Below are 21,075 nucleotides of genomic sequence, written 5' to 3' on the forward strand. Positions count from 1 at the left end.
TCCTATTTAGAACCGTGGAGGCCATTCCAGAAAAATCTGGCTTGCCATTGTTTTTCAAAGCCCTATTCTGAACAAAATGCTTGCTGAATCCTTGCAACATATTAGTGTCCAGTTGCTGCAATAAAAGCTATTAAGTACCTTTTCCAGAAGTTAGGTTTTTGCATATCGTTTTCCAGGCTGCAAATGGGGCCCTGGGGCAGTCTCCAACAGGAAGCTTCGGTTGGGATTTTACTTAAGGTGTGTAAATACAATCTCAAAATCACATTTGTGTGTGTGTGTGTGCGTATTTGTACTAAAAGAGTATTTTTTTTTTTCAGGAATAATTCCACACTATAGTTAAGAGTTCATCAACAGTTGTGTAGCTTAACGTTGCTTGGCAAGATCTGACTATCTCAACACTGTCAACTGAGTATAACAGAATCCCCTTGAAATACAAACTAAGTAGTTATCATCACCTAGACTTTTGCAAATCTCCACAGGACTGGATTATAAACTGCTTATTAAGGATCACAAGAATTTAGCAATTCAATGGCAGATAGCTTGGGCCTCTCTCTCAAAAACAAAACAAAACACAAAGAAACTCAACAAAACAAAAAAAAAACACCACAACGAAAAGCCGAAACCAGCGAACCTACTTTCACATCCCCCGGTGCTCACGGGCTATGGGTTTCCAAGCTGCGAACCCAGACTCCCGGCGCGCCGGGCAGCAGCCCTGGGAGGGGAAGCTGGGAGACCCGCGGGCCACGCACAGCCCCGACCCCACACACCGCCCCTAGGCCAGGCAGGGAGAGCACAGCCGAGCACAGCCCGCAGTCCGAGCCGCACGGGTGCCGGGGAAGCCGCGCTCCACACGAAGGGCACGAACGCCCCATGGCCCTCAGCGTTTCACGGCACCAAGTTAAACTCCCGGGTGGTCCAAAAAACCGCCCCCTCCCTCAGCGGGCCCCGCCCCGCCGGCAGTTCTCGCGAGATCACCGCCACTCCCGGCATCCATTTCGCGGCAGGAGCGAAGGGGGGCGGCTCTGAGGGAAGATGAAGGCGGCGGCCATGTTGGGAGCTTCAGGGCGCTTCTGGTGCGGAGTGTGCTGAGGGAGTCTGCGCAGGGAGAGCCGTCGTTGGGGGATCGGCGGAAGGCTGGGTTCGAAGCGGGAGGAGTAGAGCGCCTACTACGACTCTGAGCTCGGCTTGCTGCGTTGCTTGTATCCGGCTTCAGGAGCGCTCGGCAGGGGAGGAGTGGGGGTGTCCCTGACCGAGGAGCCAGCACCATGAGCGGGGGGACGCCCTACATCGGCAGCAAGATCAGCCTTATCTCTAAGGCCGAGATCCGCTATGAAGGGATCTTGTACACCATCGACACCGAGAACTCCACTGTAGCGCTGGCCAAGGGTAAGGGCCTGGCGGAGCCGAGGGCTGGGCCCTGGCGGCCCAGCAACGCCTCGGCGAGGGGGCGGGAGGGGAGTGGGGCCGCGGGGCGTGCGGTGGCGCAGGAACCGTTGGGGGCCCGTTGGGGATCGAGCAAGAACCTGAAACCGCGGCAGAGTCGTCCGTGGCGTCGTGTCGATGAGGAGGCCCGGGGTGCGAGGGGGAGGCCTGCAGCCTGCCAGGGCCCGGCGGCAGCCGCGAAGGGGCTTGGTGGAGCTTCGGTGAGAGTTGTGGCCGCTGGCGCGTCCTCCCGCCGTCCTCCCCGACGGAGCGGCTGCGGCGCTTCCCGGCGGAGGTGGAAGTGAGCGGGGTCGGGGAGAGTGGCGGGCGCACAGTGGTGCGGAAGCCCCGCATCCGCCGCGCGGCTGCTGCCCCGGCCCCGGGCAGGCGTGCGGGAAGGGCGGCCGCGGATGGACCGTCGGAAGAAGGAGCCAGGAGCGTTCCCTGGTTGGGGGCTGCTCAAAGGCGGCCTGAGTAAAGTATGCAGCCGTTAGCGGTGAAAGCAGTCCAGAGTGTATAAAAGGAAATAGGAGGGGGAGGCTCGAAAGAGGATTTCTTTGCATCGTAAAACTTCCAGACTTCCAGGATACAGGGCTGTGTACGACTGGACTCTTCTGCATCCTGGGGTATGGGACAGCTCGGGTCTGAAGGGGATCCTGTGAGTGCTAGGTTATTAACAAAGGCTGATCGCGAGTTCTTCATTTCAGAGGCACTCCGTGAATCAAAATCGAGTACAGACGTTTGCATGCGAATGTATTGGCCAGACAATATGTATGTGTGTGTAGGAAAGTTAGGAAGATGTGCTTACTAAGAAGAGTGTTAGAGACTGGAGAGTAAAAAATGATCTTTGAAACTGGGTTGTTGTGTGTGATAATGTACTCTCAACACAAGTATATTAGCCACGGCAGTGAATGTATAATATTCACATTAAAAATGAAGTCAGAATTTTAATTAACATCTTTATAATACATTCTTCAAAACTTAATGGTATTTTACTTTACACTTCTTGACTTGTGAGGCATTAATAAGTAATCTAAATGTATATTTAAAAGCAGAGATTTTATCCAGCCATTAGGTAAGGGGAGAAGTTGCTCCTTGTCTACATTAAATATTTGGGACTGAGAGTATTCTGAACTTCAGTTCTTGTTTGATATGATGGGCTTAGCATCCTAAGATGATGGCAATCTGGTATGTTTTCTGTAATTTGTGTGTATAATAGTTGGTCTGTGAGTTGATACTGTCTAGCGGTTTGTTTGCTTTTATCTTGCATTGGCCTTTGTGGTAATTCTTGTTTGTGTGCCTTGTCACTTTAAGGCCCTCTTCTTCCTCCCCTCCTTCCACTGCCCCAAATAATTGTTATTTAAGAAATAGATTGCTTTGTTTTGTAAATTCTTATATGTATGCTTTGAAACACGTTACAGTAGGTTTGGTCCCCAGTTTGCATAGTTCATTTATGGGGTGTTTAGTATTCATGATGTGATTTTTATTTATTTCTAAAGTTGCCTTTAGGTTAAACTACCTTGCTGGAATTGCATTGTTTAAAAAGGGCAGCTGGTGTTTTTTCATATGATAAAAAGATGAGCGCTATGATTAAAAATAAACGTTTAGAAATTCCAGTTGCATGCTGTGATTGTGTTAAGGTTTGTACAAAAGCACTTATAAGAATCCCGTCCTTGAGGAGCTTGTGATAGTCTTGCCGTAAATTAGACAGATTTAGTGCTGACCAAGCCAATTTTTCATGACTTTTCGCAAGCAGTTAAGTCATGTCATGGCATATCTGTCCAAGTTGTACATATTTAGTACGGATCAAGCTACAGTTACAAATCTAATCTACTCTCTTCCCGTAGCTCTCATCAGAAATGTAAATCTAAACCATTAAATTTGCCTTAATAAAACTTGGCTGAGTTAGCTGAAAAATGTGTGTTTTGTAATATAATGTCATGATGCAGAAGAGAATAAACCAGTATTTCTAGGCCACCTGGAACCAAAAATCTTGAGATTAATCTGGAAGCTGGTAACAGCCATATTGGAGTGTAAAACAATTCACTGGGCTCATGAACAAAATGCTTAACTCTAGAGTTTTAAAGTTTCTGAATAAATGAACGTTTAGGTCATGTGAATGTGTTATGATAGCAAATACAAATATGGTTGGTTAATCATGGCCAGGTCTGTATGTGAAAGCAGCAGATCTTCCTTCTAAACTGTCTATAGCTGGAAATACGTTAGGCATATAATAGTTATCTTTTCTTCCTGTGGTGAGTCCAGAAGTCAAACCAGAACTGTTTGCTGTGGATCTTCACCACTAATGTAAAATTTTTGGTCAGAAAGAGACAAAAAATCCCCAGAAAATGACTCTCTGCTTTCAGTTGTTCTGCTGTGTAGCTGGCTTCATGTGACTGTTACCTGGATTGAGTGGAAGGAGGTTTATCATTATTCACGTAATAGCTGAAATCACTGAAATTGTTTGTGACATAAAGCACAAAAGAAGTAGAATCTGGTTTTGAATGACTGCAGATTTGCTTGGCAGTAGGAGTTCAGTGGGCTAAACAGAAGACTGAGATTAGTCTCATGAAGTTGTATGTGTGGAATGTTTTCATTTATCATAAGTCATCTGGGGTTTTAGACAGAAATAAGATTCTTGGGTTGCTAACAGGGTGCTGATTATAGTCTTCAGATACTGAGGAGCAATCTTCATAGTTCTCTAATTGGCATTTTACTTACAAAGCAGTGATCCTTTCTCTAGCAAAAGCTGTGGCCTCTGTGTCATGAGTTAGAGAAAGATAGCAACTGTTTTAAATCAAGTGTAACATTTTTATCCTAAGCTAGAGCCTGATAAGGGAAAGCAATGCATCCTTTCACAAAGTATTAAAGTGCTTTGCTATTTAAATAACAGTGAAAATTCCCATCTTTATCAGATTCCAAATATTAAGCAAGCTATACAATTATTTCAGGTTTTTACATACTATTGGTGCATATGTTTTTTGGATTGCCAGCTTTTCTGAGCTGGTCTGTGGAACCAAAACCTACCCACTCATATTCTCAAGTTTCAAGTTAAATTAACTTGGAATGTCCTTTTAGTTCATACTTCTACTAATTCATACTCAATTTTTTAAACATCATTAAGTCCAACTAATCTAAGACTAGTTAGCAAGCCGCGGTTAGGAGTAAAATTTCCTTGCTGTAAAGTGATTGCTGCCCTACCTGGGCACAGTCGTAGAATAATCATGGCTGATTGTGCTTGATCTTTATATGTCGCAGCATTAAAAACTAGATGGGATCTTTCATGTTAGTAGTACATAATGTATTCCTGTTTCAATGCACGAACATAGAGGCATGGACTTTTAATGGAGGTAAACTGTGTAAGAACCACCATATTGGGTCAGAAGAGGCTTTGTTCCTTGCCAACAGTAGGGAATCCTGAGGCATGTGAGTATAAGAAGCAGAAAATTATTTACCATGTCTCTGATAAAATGTATCAGTTTTCACTCTTCAGCTGTTGAACTATTGAGATGTGTGTTTGGAACCATTATAATTAATAGATTTTAACAAAATAGCTTTCAGTAACTTAAGAAGTCGTTAAACTACTGGTATTTCTGGCATCAGTCATCTGTGATAGTGTTTTCTGGAGTTGAATGGCACATGAAAGATAAAACGTCCCTTTCTTTTAGTCTTTTATACAATATTAATTGGGTGAAAGACTCAAACATAGACAGAAAAAAAGTTAAATTCTCATGAAGACTCAAGCATTTCCTGTAGTTCAAGGGCGGGAGCAGGAATGTGAAGGGTTACGTTTTTATCAAGTTTTTAGAAGTTATTTTTTAGTCAACTGACATGCTCCCTCCATGTCTTGAGGTTTAGGGCATGTGTGCCAAAACTACCCAGTGCATATAGTATGTCACAGCAGAAAAATTCTTGTCACAGCCCATTCCTGGCTACTTCCCTCCTATCTATCTCCCTGTTAACTCGCCACCCTTACGAGTAAGGAAATGCAGGCTGAATTAACTGTTCTGAAGGCATAAGCTCAGCACAAGCTTTCTCCTTCATGTTAGTGCATTCTTGTAATGTGGTGTGCAGGCATCTGAGCATGCTTACAGGGAAAAGGTGTTGATGTTTTAGTCATCATGCTTCTCATAGGTATCTTAAGAGTGGGGAAAGACTGATTTCTCTGTATGTATGCTATATATGAAGTAAGGCTCCTAAGATTCTGTCAGTAGTGTACAGAGACTGAACTACCCATTTGCAGTATTTTGCATTATATGGGAACAGAGTGTGCTTTTGCTGGTAGAATATATAGCTTGGCTGCTGATTAGCACAGTATTTTTAGGTGTTAATCAGCAGGTAATAATTTCTGTTAACTGGCAGGTAAAGTTGCAGTGTTTTACCTGGATGATATAATGGTATAATATAGTAATATGCATTAAAATATAGTATAGTGGTAACATTGAAGTCAGTCAAAATCTGTACAAAAATTTGCTCAGAGCACTTCAATGTGAAATTGGTGGAAATACTTGGGTATAAAGTCACATACATGAATCATGTTAGCCTCAACAGCATTAGCCTCTTTCTAGCTGGTTACTTAAGTGTGTGTATTTATCCTGACAAAAAATTAGTTTGCTTTTAACTGTGATGGTTGCCATTTTGTTTGCAAGTCACAAAGCCAGTTTAGCTCATTTAAAAAGCAAACAAACAAAAGCACAAAATGCTTAAATTGACAAGGTAAGATTAAATGGATTTACTGTAGTCCTGGTAAATGTTATAAGATTATGTTATCATTCACATCCTTATTTTCATTTCCTCTTACTCTTTAATATTTTGCTGCATATGAACCACTGCACCCTGTTCTGGAGGAAGGATGTGGTCTGAGGAAATAGCCCTAGAGACAGAGCTGGATAAAGCTCTAAGGCTACTGCTCCAATACCGTGTCTTTTTGATTACTTGGCAACTTAGTATTTCCGAGTATGCAAAACTATGGTAAAAGCTATTTATTTCGAAAATTGTTTGGTACTGGCCACCTTTAATATTAGACTTTTTACTTTAGTGAGCTTAGATTATGTTAAATACTAATCCAGGCTAGGAAAGAAGAGACTGTAAAGTTAGCTATCTCTTTGCAAAATATTAAAGTAACATTCAGTTATTTACGTTATACTAATACCTGAAGGACCGAGTTGGAATAGACGCCGCAAAAACATTGAGTAACCCTTATACTAAACTTTGTTGGATTGCCACGCATGCACTTCTGGTTCCTTGCTTTAGAAGGAAATTAGATGTGGGGATGGCTTTTGTTCTTGCTTTGTGGTGAGAAAGGAAGGCTGAATCCTGAATCAGAGGAGCTTGCTTACCTCTTTTCAGCAGAGCTAATCTTCATTGGACAAAATTGAGCAATGTCCAATTTTGCAGAAAGTTGCACTAAAACCAGTTTGGTTTGGGGCAGTGGAGAGGTAGAGAGAAAAACAAACCTCTTAGTAGCAACTCTTGATGTGTTTTATTGCAAAACCATTGACGACCTTATCAGTGTCTTGATCTAGTTGCATAGACAGCTGAATATCTTAAAGATAATTTTAAATGTTGGTATTGAAAATACTTCCTTTTGAAGTTTTCATAATTTTATGATGGGGAGAAATAAATTTTTTTTTACATACAGTAACATCACTTTGCCTCTTATGGGGTATGAAAGTTAGGTTGATCACTTTTCTTTGTTGGTTTAGACTGGAGAAAGGTCATTGCCAAGTGTTAGAACTGTTTCTATATATGTCTTGTGATGTTGATATTAATAGTAAAATACTTAACTGTGCAGTGTAGTTCTGACTTAAAATTGAAGTACTTTCAAAGCAGGTTTCTTCCATAGTTCATCAGATTTTTATTTCTATCTGAAGGTGAGATGTGATCCTCTAGTGTCTGCCCTTTTTTGTCGTTGCTACTGCTTAGTTCCTTCACTTTATCTAGACACTCTGACACTCTGGCTGTTTTTGTGCACCTTTGTAGGCAACATGGCTATTAGTGCCACCATTTTGGTGTCGGATAAAGAGAACTCATACAAAATCAACTTGGGTCATACTTCCAGACAGCCAGCAGGTCAAATGGTGGAATGAAGGGCCAAGTTAATTTACTAGTTATCTAATAAATAGAGCATAGGATGACCAGAAAGTGAAGTTGGATCCAGGGTTAAGTCAGTGAAACAGAAAGACAGCAGAATTGAACTACAGTAATACACAGAATCAAATTATTGTGGTGTTAAACTGTTGTGTAGTTACTTTGAGTTAAATTCCTGCAAATTCTTCAGCTTCAGGTATCTTTTTCTGTAGTGGAAGAAGAGAAGACAAATTTATCTTGGAACAGAAGATTGAAATTAACAGTGTATGCCTTTTTACAGTGTTTACATTTTCTAGTACCATTCAGAGCAGACTTTGAGATGCACAGAAATAGAAAAGTTAATTAAATTCAGCTCAGTAGATGATATAACTATGAACAAAATAATCGTAACCACTTAATGTAGTGTGGAGTTGATCTCTTTACTCATGAATTATACTTCTCAAAGAGATTTGTAGTACTTGACTGATAAGCTCTGTTTATTCAGCACTAGAAGAACAGTGATGGAAGAAGCTTAGTGCAGCCTGAGAAATCTATATAACTTTATATTGCTCTATAGGAAACTCTGCTTTTTTTTTTTACTTATGGTTTTATGGCTGCATATAAGTGCCTAATGATGTCTCAGAATTGTTGATGCATCTGAAAATGGAGGGAAAACTAATTCTGGTAAACTATGCTGAGAAAATATAAGTATTTTGCTTTAATGTGTACTATCTCACAAAGCAGACAAAAGCCTCCTAAAAGGTTTGAGCAAAGACAGTTGTGAAGGATTGTTAAAGCTGCTGCAAGTTGATGTTCAGTAGAATGGGACTTCGCCCCCCTCTCCGGTTTCAGTTGATTATTTTTTGCTTAGAAGACTCTAGCTCTTGGAGACTTACCTCTTCACATTTTTTTCATTTGTTTGCTTCATTTTGTATTCACCTGGAGTTGGCAGTCTTGTGAGGGGAAAGTCTTGGAGAGGGTAGTGAAAGCAATGCCAGTGATACAGTGGTAGTGATTATACATAGTGCAAGGGGAAAAGCATTACAAGCTTCATCACTATGCAATCTGAAAACTGCTGGAATTCAGCTAAGTACGTACAAATAAACTTAATGTCTTGATAGGTTGCACTCTGTGCAGGCCTACTTAGGGAGATGGTTATGCCCCAGTGAGTTTACTTAATTTGGCAGGGATAATATGAAACCTACAACAGCATCAAGAGTGCATTTTGCGTAGTGAAAATTGTCTACACATACAACGGAATTCCTAATTTTTATCAAAATCTTGATTCAGACCTTGAATGTATTAAAAATAACTTTGTTTTAGGTGTTTTTAATATTCTGATTTCTAGTGGTATTAGCATTGTTTTTTCCTGATTTGTAAGTTTATGTCCAGAAAGTGTTAACTTTAGCAAAAAACTGCTTTGCTACTTCGCCTTATACTCAAAAAAGCAGTTGAAACATTCAACATGTGAGTGATAGCGTAAGTTGTGTTTTAGTAAGGAAAACAAGAGGTGTCTTTCTGCATGTTTTTTTTTTTTTTTAGCTGAAATTTATAAGATCAAGTGTCTTATTTATGTCAGAGCAGTTGATAATGGCAAAGAATATGCTGCCTGTGTAATAAGTTGTTGTTTTTTCCCAACAGAATTGTATTTTTTTTAATTTAAAGCTATTGGTTTCTGCAGTAGATTTGGAACCTTTTTGTTGACTGTGGGGCATTGTTATTTTTTTCTCCCTTCTCAATTTTGCAGTTCGCTCCTTTGGTACAGAAGATAGACCAACTGATAGACCTATACCACCTCGTGATGAAGTCTTTGAGTATATTATATTCCGTGGCAGTGACATTAAAGACCTAACTGTCTGTGAGCCACCAAAGCCTCAGTGTTCTTTGCCACAGGACCCTGCTATTGTTCAGGTAAGTCAAAACATATTTTTGGATGCTTGTTGCTGATGATATAACCTGGTAGCTTTAAGCGCTCTGTAGCTGAGTGCTTAAAAACTAAAAATGTTTGTTGCTGTACAGTTCACAACCCGATGTAAACATCTTTGGAAAGATTTTCCTCTTTTGAATCATGCCCTTAACGGTGAAAATCAAGGTTGAAATCTAACTGTAGCACAATGCACTGGATATCAAAGTTACCTGTTTTTCAAAAACAGCTGGTGACTTTTGGTAGACCTTGATGACTTTTTTGAAAGGTACTTCGCTTAGGAGGACACGTATGCAAGACTTTTTGGAAAGATGAGACTTGTTATGAGTCAAATAGAGTAGATGCTGAAACTTCCCCAAATCATTAGTGATTTGGTTGGTTTGTTTTCTTTGATTTTTAATGTTCAACTTTTTTTTTACTGACTACGGCTATAAAAGTGTTTCATCTAGCTACGTGTTTTTAAAAGGACTTCATACTGAAGAGAAGTTATTTGAAAACGGAATACTTGGTTGCTGAAGGGAAAGCAACTTACAACTTGAAGCCTTCAGGCTTAATCTCATTTTGTAGTTCGTGGACTGACAGATATGGGTATTTTTCATCTCTGAAATTTGTTGGCTTGTTGATTGTGCTTGTGGGATGTCTTGAAATCATCCCTGAGAGCAAGATGGAAGTTATTTGTTCAAATAGAATTTGATCATTCCATGTTAAGTGTTTGCATTTCTAACATTTAACTATTCTGTAAGATGAAAAATCTTGATGCTTCTTTACAAAATACCCTTGTAATCCTCTACGGTCTTTTGTTAAATTGGGTGCAGCTCCTTCTGTCCGAAGTAGTTGAGAGCTGTGAAATACTATTACTGCTAGCCCCAATAATAGTAATGACCCCACCCTCCTCCATTATGTTTGAGTCTTTCATTGTTCATGTGGTTTTTGAAACTTTAGGGAAGAAGATTTGGCATTTTCCAACTTTGCCAATAAAAGCTTATACAAATGTTTGACAAGAGAGTCCAGTATCTGAGATTCTAGGGAAAAGATTGCAAAATGTTGTGGTACTGTTTTCGCAAGTTTCTGATACTGGGAGGGCAGAAGTGCTTTCTAACCTGTGGACATACTTGTGGCAATGTTTTCTGCAAGTTGTTGTCTGCTTTGGGTTTTCATGCAGAGTAATGTATGTAATTCATTATTTTTGTGCTGTCTTTGCCTCTGTGTTAAAGTGGTTAAATTCTTGTTGCTCTAAGAAACAACTTTACAAATGTTAAGGTCTTTATACGTATTAGCTGCAGTGGTGGCATTAGGTTAAATTTAACAAGTGGTTTGAGAGTTTCTGCATTTCTTGCATTGCAGAACCATTTTCTACTTTTTGTGTAAACATTAATTTCTGCAAGTGTGTTTTGTCTCTAGTCTTCACTAGGATCTTCGACTACATCTTCATTCCAGTCTGTGGGGTCCTATGGTCCTTTTGGCAGGATGCCTGCATACAGTCAGTTTAGTCCAAGCCCACTGGTGGGGCAGCAGTTTGGCGCTGTTGGAGTTGGTATGTTCATTTTTATTAGTTGGTGTTTTCCTGTAAGTGAAGTTGTATGTGTGTGCATCAACAGTGATTGGTGCTTATAATTCCATCAGCATCTTATCTTAAGGGTGGATCCAAAGACTTCAATCTGTATCAGTTCCACAGTTTAGCTCAAAAGTACAGAGCTTTTCATTGCCTTTGCAGCTCAAATCAAAGCAGTTGTGATTGAGAGCTGAACACCCTGTCTCAGAGGGAAGAGTGCGTAAAGGTTCCTGTATTCATGAATTCATTCTTTATCATATATATTCAATACATTAATCATGTATTCATTACATTTCACAAGTGGTAGAGGCGGTTCTTCCACAAAAGCTCCATAGCTGTGCTGTGGACACCTGGTATCCCAGGTTGACCAGGTAGTGTGTGCCTTAACTGAGGGTTTGGCTTATTCAGCAGGACATGTGCCAGCACCGTCCTCCTCGGGATGTTAGCCCGGCATGAAGTATGTGCTTGAAGTATTTGTGAGCTGCATGGGTTAGTTGCTCCCTTATACCGCAGATGCTTTCTGAGACTCACCAACCAACTTTTATTCCTCCCTTAAAGTTTTTTATTTCCGTTTTTAGTTTTTCACATTGGAACTTTCACTCTTGTAACTGTTACGACAACAGTGTTACTCCTGGTACTGTAAATGTTTGCCATGTGAAAGGAAAGCTGTAGAATTGGCCATAACTTGATATCCGTTCATAAGATGTGACAGTCATATTTATGCTTAAAAGATCCTAAGTGGAAATATATACAAATACCATTTATTTATTTCTCTGTAAGATGCTGTCATTACTATGCTGCTTTAATACTTGTAATACTAAAGTTAGCAGTGCTCTTTTAATTATTTTTTTTAGATAAAAAGCATCAAGGTATTACAGTGTTACCAACTTACAACGACTGCACAAATTACATTGAACTTAAAGTGTATAGGAAAGGCAAACTTGTGTGTATTCTACAATAACTGCCTAATATGACTTCAGTAATCATTTAGTGCTAATTAAAAAAAAATATACAGAAAAAAAATCATAAACAAGGTTTTACAACTGTATTATTTCTTTCAAAGCAGGAGGCTCTTTAACATCTTTTGGAACAGACTCGTCAGGCAGTGCTGGCATGTCCCAAAGCACTGCAGTTGGTTCTGCTTTTACAACAGATGCAAGATCACTAAAAACACAGATGTCTCAAGGTAAATCTTTTTAAGAAGTCTTTGATCTTTTTTGACCAGTTGTGCCCCGGTGATTTAGGTGGTTGCCTGAAATGCTGACCAAACAGCTAAATTCTATCATGAAAACACTTGGTATCAAAACCTGAAAGCACTGAACGGCTTTGTACCTCTCTTTAAATGTGTTTTCCTGTGTGTGTGCATGTTGCATAGGTAACTGTAAGCCACACATTCGTTATCCTTAAAGCTTCTGTATTGAGGAGCAGGACTTCAGTTGAATAATATTAGCAAGTTAGGTGCATATGGAAATTTGATATCTAGTTTTATTGTTAGCATGACAAAATGCAAGGTACTTCATGCTGATTGAGTTGTGAAGTCACTCAGCCTACAGTTTTTAAATCTATTCCTAATGGTATTTTTTTAAAATGTATATTTGCATAAATAATACTAACAGCAGATGTGATTGCCTGTAGAGATAGTAACAGGACAGTTAAGTCAGCTTAATAGTATAGAAACTGTATGAGTAGTTTTTGTAATATTGGAAAAAGAAACTAAAAACTAAAAGGAAATTCTTGGTGCTTTTTGGGTGATGAAGAAAAAAAGAAATTAAGTGTTGAGCACCTTCACCCTCACTTTTCATGCATATATGTTAAGATTGCTCTTCAAAATCCAGAAGGTGTTATTTCCTGCTCTTCCACTTTCATTGCTGCATGTAAAAGTGTGTGCTAAGATATATTCCTAGTGCCATTTTTAAGTTTATGTAGTAGTGTTAGAAGGCAAAACACTTTATTTCACTTACAGCAAACAGGTTTTTTCCTAAATTCTAGTTGAGATTTGTTTGCCAATTAGGACTGCTTTCTAGAATTGGTTGAGTGGATTACCAAAAAGAAGTTCTGTTCTGTTGTATTACTTGAAGGGAGCAAAGAGTATGCTGGGCATCTACTGTTTCTCTGTTGAAAGAGTAGCAGCTTGGTTTTCTGTAGGTGAAATTAAAACCTCTATGATTATTAAACTTGATGTGTGACACATGCTCTGCATGAACGCACATTCTGCCACAAAATTTCCTGTGGGGCATCAACAAGTTTTGTCTGTGCGTGTTTGCTTTCAAAAATATTCATCATCTTTGTAGGTCATAAGTGTGGTATGGTTGGTTTGGGGTTTTTTCTGTGTGTTTTTTTTTTGTGTTTTTGTTTTTTCTTCTTTTGTTTAGCTTTTTTTTTTTTTTTTTTTAATGGGATATGACAGTATTCTTTTATTTTACTTACTGGGACTTGAGTCTTATTCTAATTTCTTAGTAGATTTACCTACATGGTGTCATAGACTTGTCTGGCTGGATCTGATGCCTCAATTCTAAACATGCTTCTGGCTTCAATCACTCATGCTGCAAATTGCAATGTGTGAACAGCACGTTGTGGGGAAGCTCTCATAGCTCCTTCATCTGCTTTACGCCTCGTACAAGCTCTCACTGTTCATTTATTTTGTGTTGCTCGTACAACAGAGTGCACTAGATTAAATTCAGTTTCAGTGTGATAACTTTATCTTTGCCTTTGGGAGCAGTCACTTTCCACTTGGCTTTCCAAGGAGGCAGAAAGAGCATTTTTACTTCAAATCAAAAAGTTTCATTCCACAGCTAAATGCACATCATGGATGGGTTGGTAGGGATTAATTGTCCTACCCATTTTTTTCTTTTAGACTGGGGGAAGGGAAATTGCTAAATATCCTTCATTCTGGATTAGTGGATCTGTGGGTGCAGAAATATTTATTTCTTCTTTGGACACAGCTATCTTGACTGGTAAGGCAGATAAATCTGTCAGTCTAGATTGGTTGAGAGCAGTTAACTCAAATTTGTGGATGAGAAATAACTCTCTGGGTTTTGGCTTTGTTTTTTTCCAGGTCGTTCAAGCCCTCAGATAGATCATTTGAGGAGGAGCCCCACCATGGAACAAGCAGTGCAAACAGCTTCGGCCCACTTGCCTACTCCAGCACCAGTGGGGAGGAGGAGTCCTGTACCAGCCAGACCTTTGGTGTCTGCTAGCCAGAAGTCATTGGAGAATCAAGAGCACAGACGAGGTACCTTTGGATAATTTTCATATGGCTTATTCCATACTCATGTGAAGAGCTCCTTCTAAGGATAATGTGTAGGATTTCTCCTGCTGTCCATTACTAGTAGACTGGACAGCAGAGAACTGGATTAATATGTTTCTTTTTAAAGTCAAGCATATATTCCTTTTTTTTTTTTTTTAATTTTATGGAGTTAAACTTGTGGTTTACTTTTCTAGGTCTGGCTTTTTTTGAAATCTGAACTACATAACTATATACAAAAGTATTATCAAAAATACCTAATTGGATAAACAAATCATTTTTTTATTTCCAACTTTAGCTGAAGCACACAAAGTTTCAAGATCAGAAAATGAACTCAGAAATGAAAGCAAACGACAAATTGGTAAATCTTATTTTGAAAAATAGTTATCATTGTCTTCAGACTTCATTAAGTTTTAAAAGTCTGCTAAAATACATCATTTTGTACAGTTAATGAACTGCTAGGACTTTATTTCTAGTGTCCAGAGATCTTGCAGTTCAGATTACGGTAGAATTTACGTATTTAGAATGCTCTCACATAGTTGTTTCTAGTGGGTAGCAATAACTTTGCCTTGGGTCAGAATAATACAAGAACAATAAGTCAACATTAAAGAGAAAATTTTTTCTGGTTGCTCTATATTAAGCGATTTAACTAAAAATGCAACCCGCCCCCCCAGCAGTATTCATGGATTTGTAAACACAACAGCATGAGATAAAACCTGTTACCTATGAAAATACTGGACCAAAAAGCCACTAACATTTTAACTCTACTTCAGAAAGCTTTTAATGACTTCTGGAAAGTCTTTTAGTACCCAAGTATAGTACTATTATGCTTTCTGTGTCACTGCAACAATTATTTTAAGTGAATTTACAAATGACAAGCTGTTCCAACAGGACTTTTAACAACACAAATGCAGGAAGAGGATGCATGAAGTCCTAACCTGTTACCTCAGGAATTTAAAAACAAACAAAAAAATAACACAAACCACCTAAATAAACAGCTGCCCCCACTCGCCTCAAGGGAAAACTAATGTACAAAACAAAACCACAAACCACGAATTTCCCTCTTGTCAGTTCCAGGAGGACCTTCAGCACGGAGAGGCCGTGGTGGTCACAGAGGAGGCCGAGGAAGATTCGGTATTAGGAGGGATGGTCCAATGAAGTTTGAGAAGGACTTTGACTTTGAAAGTGCAAATGCACAATTCAACAAGGAAGAAATTGATAGAGAATTCCATAATAAACTTAAACTAAAAGGTAAACCAATACTTGCTTGTATTGCTGTTTTAGTTCTACCTTGGAAAACTTCTAAATGGCATATTGTACTAACTCTTTTTGTCAGTCATTAGAAAAAAAATCAAGCAGTGAACTGGGATCATCTCTTAATCTAATATTTGCATCAATACTCAGGTTTTGAAAGAGTTTAACTAGCAAAAATACATCATGTTCTAACAAGTTTGTTGGTTAAAAATGCAGATCACTTGAAAAATCTGAATAGTGTGTTTACTTTTGAGTTCTTGAAAAGGTACAATAGAAGAAAACATGTGTTTTATTATTAAGAGACCAAAAGCAATCGCAAAAAACGTGAATTTGGGATCAGAACTTTGCTGGAGGATGCATGAGAGTTCCAATTTAAGAAAGTTTCTATCATTTCTATCCTTTTCCAAAGAAGCACAGTAGTTTAAATCTATGCTGCCAGCACTTTTGTTTCATTTTCTAGCAGGCTTCTGTTTTAATTCCCTCATTCTCTTGCGATCAGCCATCTGTTACACTGCTGCTACTATTTTTGGATTAAATTGCTACAGGTTAATACAAGGAGTTCCCTATTTTGGTAAAAGATTGGCTAAAAGTTGGGAAACAAAAGGTAGGAATAAATATTCATATCTCAGTGTAAAGAAAAACCACAGGTGTAGTATCATATGATTTGTTCTCCGGTGCTTGCCTTTTTTTCTGGATCTTTTTTAAATGGGTTTATCTTTTGCTGTTGATACTAATATTTTTCAGAACAATAAAGTGCAATGGAAAGCTAAAAAGAGCTGTAGAAATATTCTGTGAGACAGCGTGGTAATCTTTGTGTGTGTGTATTTTGGAAGTTTATGTACAGCATCATGAGATTTAACCTGTAAAGCATTTAGGGGTGAGGCTTTAATATTGTAATAGGTAGTTCTGTTGAACCATCAGCTTCTTTTTCAATACCAGTCAAAACAGTAAGTTGAACTTCAGGCATTATTATGAAAGAAATACCATAAAATCAGTTCACAGCATAATAGCTGGAGTGCTGGCCCTGTGTCTTGAAGGAGGTAACAGCGGAGACAGAAGAGAAGGGTAACAGGGATGAGCAGAAACAGAGAATGGCTTTTATATGCAGAATGACTAAGTGAGGTTTTGAAGTTTGGAAAGGAAGTAGTGAGTAGGTTATAAAATCAATGGCTATTGAATCCATTCTGCCACAGGTCGGTATAGTTTGTGTCTGTTTGCGAATAAGTTAACAGTGCTGTTTTGTTTAGTATGGTGGTCTGGAAGGCTTCTATTTACTTTTATTTTCCAGAAGATAAACTTGAGAAACCAGAGAAGCCTGTAAATGGAGAAGACAAAGGTGACTCAGGTGTTGATACCCAAAATAGCGAAGGGAATGCAGATGAGGAAGATCCACTTGGACCCAACTGCTACTATGACAAAACCAAGTCCTTCTTTGATAACATCTCCTGTGATGACAACAGGTATGGCCTGCAAGGGAAAGCCTGTTAGTCTACTTAATGCATGCTTGTGTCAGCACTACTCACTACAGTGCGTTCTGAGTTGAAAGTGAGTAAAGCTTATTTTCACATGCAGTGGGCAAAAATAAAATGGGAATATGAAGCACAACGTTTCCTTGTAAGTGCAATACATTAATAGGAAGACATTTTGAAATGTTGTTTTAGAACAATGCTTCCAGAATGGAGTGTACATACCCTAGAAACGCCTTTTCAGATTTACTGAGCTGGGTATTTTGTGTTGCTGCTAAATGACCGCTTAAGCTGTGCTTTGGTAATGGTTTCTCAGTAGCCTGCATAACTGTCTTGGCCAGTAGTGGGGTTTGAATGGGAAGACAGCATTTCAGGAAAATTGAAGCTTATCTTTCGCTATTGCCTTTTTATTAGACGAGATGTCGTGGATTGTTGACCTGTTGTGAATTACAGGGGGGTTATTGTTTGTTGTACTGACAGCTATTAATAGATAAAGTAACATCTGTAACTGCAAACTCTTACTCTTTCTTGTTTTAAATTGCAGACAGCTTTTATTTATTTATTATATGATGCTGTGTGCAGAGATGCAGGCTGTGTCCATTGTGGTAAACATCATGATACTGTAACATACCTCTTTTCATTGAGTTAAATTATTTGTGTCAGACACCCAGATTCTTGCAGAAGGGATAATGCGGAGATTTACAATGTGATTAATGTATCATTTTTCATTTCATGGGCTTTCTGGCAATACTAACTAATCCAGGCAGTCTTCCTTCTGAAGTGGGTTTTAAAGCAATCCTTGTTCCTTCTGTGTGGCAGAGAGCGGCGACCCACCTGGGCTGAGGAAAGAAGATTAAATGCTGAGACCTTTGGAATACCGCTGCGTCCCAATCGCGGCCGTGGGGGTTACAGAGGCAGAGGGGGCATTGGCTTCCGAGGTGGAAGAGGACGAGGAAGTGGAAGAGGTGGCTTCACTGCCCCTCGAGGATTTCGTGGTGGATTCAGAGGAGGTCGTGGAGGCAGGGAGTTTGCCGACTTTGAATATAGGGTAAAATATACTTAATTCATGTTGAACTAGAATTTCTTGCATAATATTTTGCACGTCTCTGAGCTACTTAATTGACAGTCCATTAATGCTGAAATTTTAGTTACATAGCATCATTTTACTATCAACAGCAACCAAAACTAAAAGCTACATTTCTTCACATGTCCTAAATGTTTGTTCTATAGCTGGAATTGGATGGGGGGTGGTCAGAAATTAAAAGTTCTGCACATTTAATCCAAGTTTTGCAAATGTGAATTGTGGGCATTTTTTCTAAGCAATATTGTAAAATGTAAAGATTGAGAGGGAGTAATTTAACTTATTCTAGTGTGCCACAAACATTTTTGAATTCTTCGTGAATGAACTGGCACAAAGCCTACAGACTTCCAAGGTCCTGAATAACCCCTCAAACAGATTAATTGAAGTTACTGAAGCATAGTGATGACCCTTTGCAAAAGAAGATAAAAGAAATTTGAGTTCTGTAAGGTCATGTTACACACTTTTTTTAATATAATTTCACATAATTATATCCAATAGCAGTTGGGAAATCTAGGGCAGAATTGACTTTTTTTCAGCTAGTGATTCAACTCAGGGAGCTGAGGAACTACGGGAGACTGGGCATAAAACCTTCAAAAGAAGAGACTTCTGTCTGTCCCATGGAGTGTTTTTAAAATATTAAAATAAGTACTACTACTTTAGTTAAATATGAACAAAGCTGAAGTTCCTTTAAACGTTATGCAGAAGCCACCATGTCAGGTTTGCTGGCTGAAGTAACCTGCTGTACAAACACGCTTTCATCATCACATAAGCATAGAAATCATTTGCAACAATTAGTCCTGTGATTTAAATAACTTTTTGTTAGCTGAGCATGAATTGAAATGAGGGGTTGAAGATCAAAGATTTGATTTCTGAAGGAAGGAATTTCACAGCCTTCCAGACAAGTAGGAGGTGGTGTAATGACCGAGGCTTTGTGTGCCAGACGTGTAGTCAGTGAGGAGCGGGCACGGGCCCGAGGGTGCTTGGCCCAGATGCTGACCTGATCACATGGGAGGTCTCCTGTGAAGGCAGAAGATGGGAAGTAGCCATCACAGTGCATCTTCTCCTAGTGCTGTTGTCCAGATTGATTTGTGGTTTCTGTTTTGCAAAATGAATTTTAACATTCTACTCTTGTTCCCTCTAGAAAGACAACAAAGTTGCTGCATAGTCTACAAGAAAGCTGAAACCGGGTGAACGTCTAGATCGTCTTGATCCAGAGAATTAGTTTCAATCTCTGCAAAGAATGAAGTTAATTTGCTGTATACTTGTCACCAGCACTGGGATTTAACTATTTAATTTCAAAGGGGTGTAATGCAGTTACTTTTGAAAAATGGCCATCTTTAAAAACAGTGAGCATTAAATATATTTGAGACAGAAGGATAAGTAATTTCTTATGTATAGTTAATTATAAAGCAGTACTTCGATGGAGTTTAAGTATTTTTTCATCACTGAAAGGATTTTTCTTATTACTAAACTGTATTTGATAATTGCTTCAAGTTGTAAGGACAATTGTATGCAGAAGGCCGTTGATACTGTGAGTGTTTTGATCCACTGAAGGTTGTTTTTTGGAAATCCTGTAATATCCCTTTGAGATAGTTGTACTTTTATCAACTAGGGTGCTGGACAGTAGAAAACTTGCTTTGTCAGTCAAATATGTACACACAGTAAATACTGTTTCTTAGGCAAAGGAAACTTTTTATATAGTTGTAAAATTCCATTATATCCCATTGCCAAAGAAACATTACAAACTTTGTATAGCTGTATAAAAAGCAACTAATTTTTTAAAGAATAAACATTTTTAAGTCGGCAAACATACTGTGTTATTGCAAAAGTGGATATGCTGAAGAACACTGAATTAGTTGGTTTTGTTTTCTTTAGCAGCTTTTCAGGCTTAAATGTTTGATTTTTTATATTTGGACTATAATGAAGATTTGAAAATGTTCTTCCATTACACAAAACTGGATACACTCTTCCCTTCTCTTGCGAGAGTTTGATTTTGTAGTTTCTGGCATATCACAGGATTTGACCAAATTAAGGAGATATTTTCAAATAAGGAGAAGATAATTTTTCGTATGTCACAAATTGCAATTAATTTTACTTAGTGATAAATATTAACTTTTTTTTAATAATGGACCAGGCGCACGAGTGATTGTGGTTCTCCTGGAATGCCTGGGACAAGCGTATGTCTCCATTTGTCAATTCTTGAAATGTTAACTTTGTTGTAATACCTGTAGACATAAGCAATTTAAAGAATTCTTAGTGTTTGAAGTTGTTTGCATTTTGATAGACCATAGCTTGGAGACATTAAGACTCTGCTTCTAAGACCGTCAAGTCACAAATGACATAGAATGGACTTTTTGCCAATTCTGAATGATTAGTTACAACTTTTTGATATGCTGAAATAGAAACCTGGTCATTTGTGTCTGTATATGTATATGAAGGCCACAGGAATAAAGGGATCCAAAGATTAAACCATTTTGATCTAAATTGCTGATTTTTTTTCTTTGTTTTTATTTCGAAATGTTCAGTGGTGATAAGATGTGGAAAACTGCACTGTTGGAAAATTGGAATATTTAAAAGTGGTTGATAGAATCTTAATTTTATAACTTATGTATAGCACTACAAGGAAGTATTTTGTAATTGGTTTCCTTATTAAGGTCAAGTATTTGGCAACCGTAGAAGTTAGATAATATTGTTTAGTAATGTTTTTTGCATGTTAACAACAACGCCTTTTGGGATCCGCAAATCATGGTTCTGAGCAGCTGTGGAGGTTTTTGGGCATAGAGGCAGGTGCTGTGCTGTAGCAATACTGTACGAGGTGTCCCAGGCTTATTTAACACGATGAATTGTAAATACCAACGCCCGATGCTGTCAGGGAATGAATTTCAGTCCTTCCCGGAACGGGGGGCAGGAGGGGGTGCTCGGTTCCTTCAGTGTACCTTGCTCCACGGAAGTGAGGGTGTCTCTTTTTTTATTTTAAACCAGAATAAACTGTTCAATAAAACCAGTCTTTCGGGAGTCATTTCTGGTGCCTCGCGGTGCTGGGCTCGCCTGTGCCGCAGCAGC

At 38.9% G+C, this 21,075-nt stretch overlaps 1 protein-coding gene across 4 annotated transcripts; it reads left to right on the forward strand.

Annotated features, from left to right (window-relative positions):
* Nucleotides 1-963: 963 nt before the first annotated feature.
* Nucleotides 964-21,013, forward strand: LSM14A (LSM14A mRNA processing body assembly factor). 4 transcript variants are annotated; one of them, XM_021282021.2, is made up of 10 exons: nt 964-1,386; nt 9,239-9,402; nt 10,817-10,949; nt 12,034-12,153; nt 14,023-14,199; nt 14,510-14,572; nt 15,283-15,462; nt 16,754-16,925; nt 17,751-17,979; nt 19,154-21,013. In XM_021282021.2, exons 1-10 carry the CDS (start codon nt 1,266-1,268, stop codon nt 19,175-19,177), a joined length of 1,383 nt encoding a protein of 460 aa, XP_021137696.2. In that variant the 5' UTR covers nt 964-1,265; the 3' UTR covers nt 19,178-21,013. The 4 variants fall into 4 exon arrangements, with proteins under 4 accessions (XP_021137696.2, XP_005514495.1, XP_005514494.2 ...); XM_005514437.3 differs by having other exon boundaries at nt 982-1,386; nt 12,031-12,153; XM_005514438.3 differs by lacking the exon at nt 14,510-14,572 and having other exon boundaries at nt 12,031-12,153.
* The last annotated feature ends 62 nt before the right edge of the window (nt 21,014-21,075 follow it).

This window comes from Columba livia, chromosome 13 (genome assembly GCF_036013475.1).
Source record: "Columba livia isolate bColLiv1 breed racing homer chromosome 13, bColLiv1.pat.W.v2, whole genome shotgun sequence".
Taxonomy (NCBI): domain Eukaryota; kingdom Metazoa; phylum Chordata; class Aves; order Columbiformes; family Columbidae; genus Columba; species Columba livia.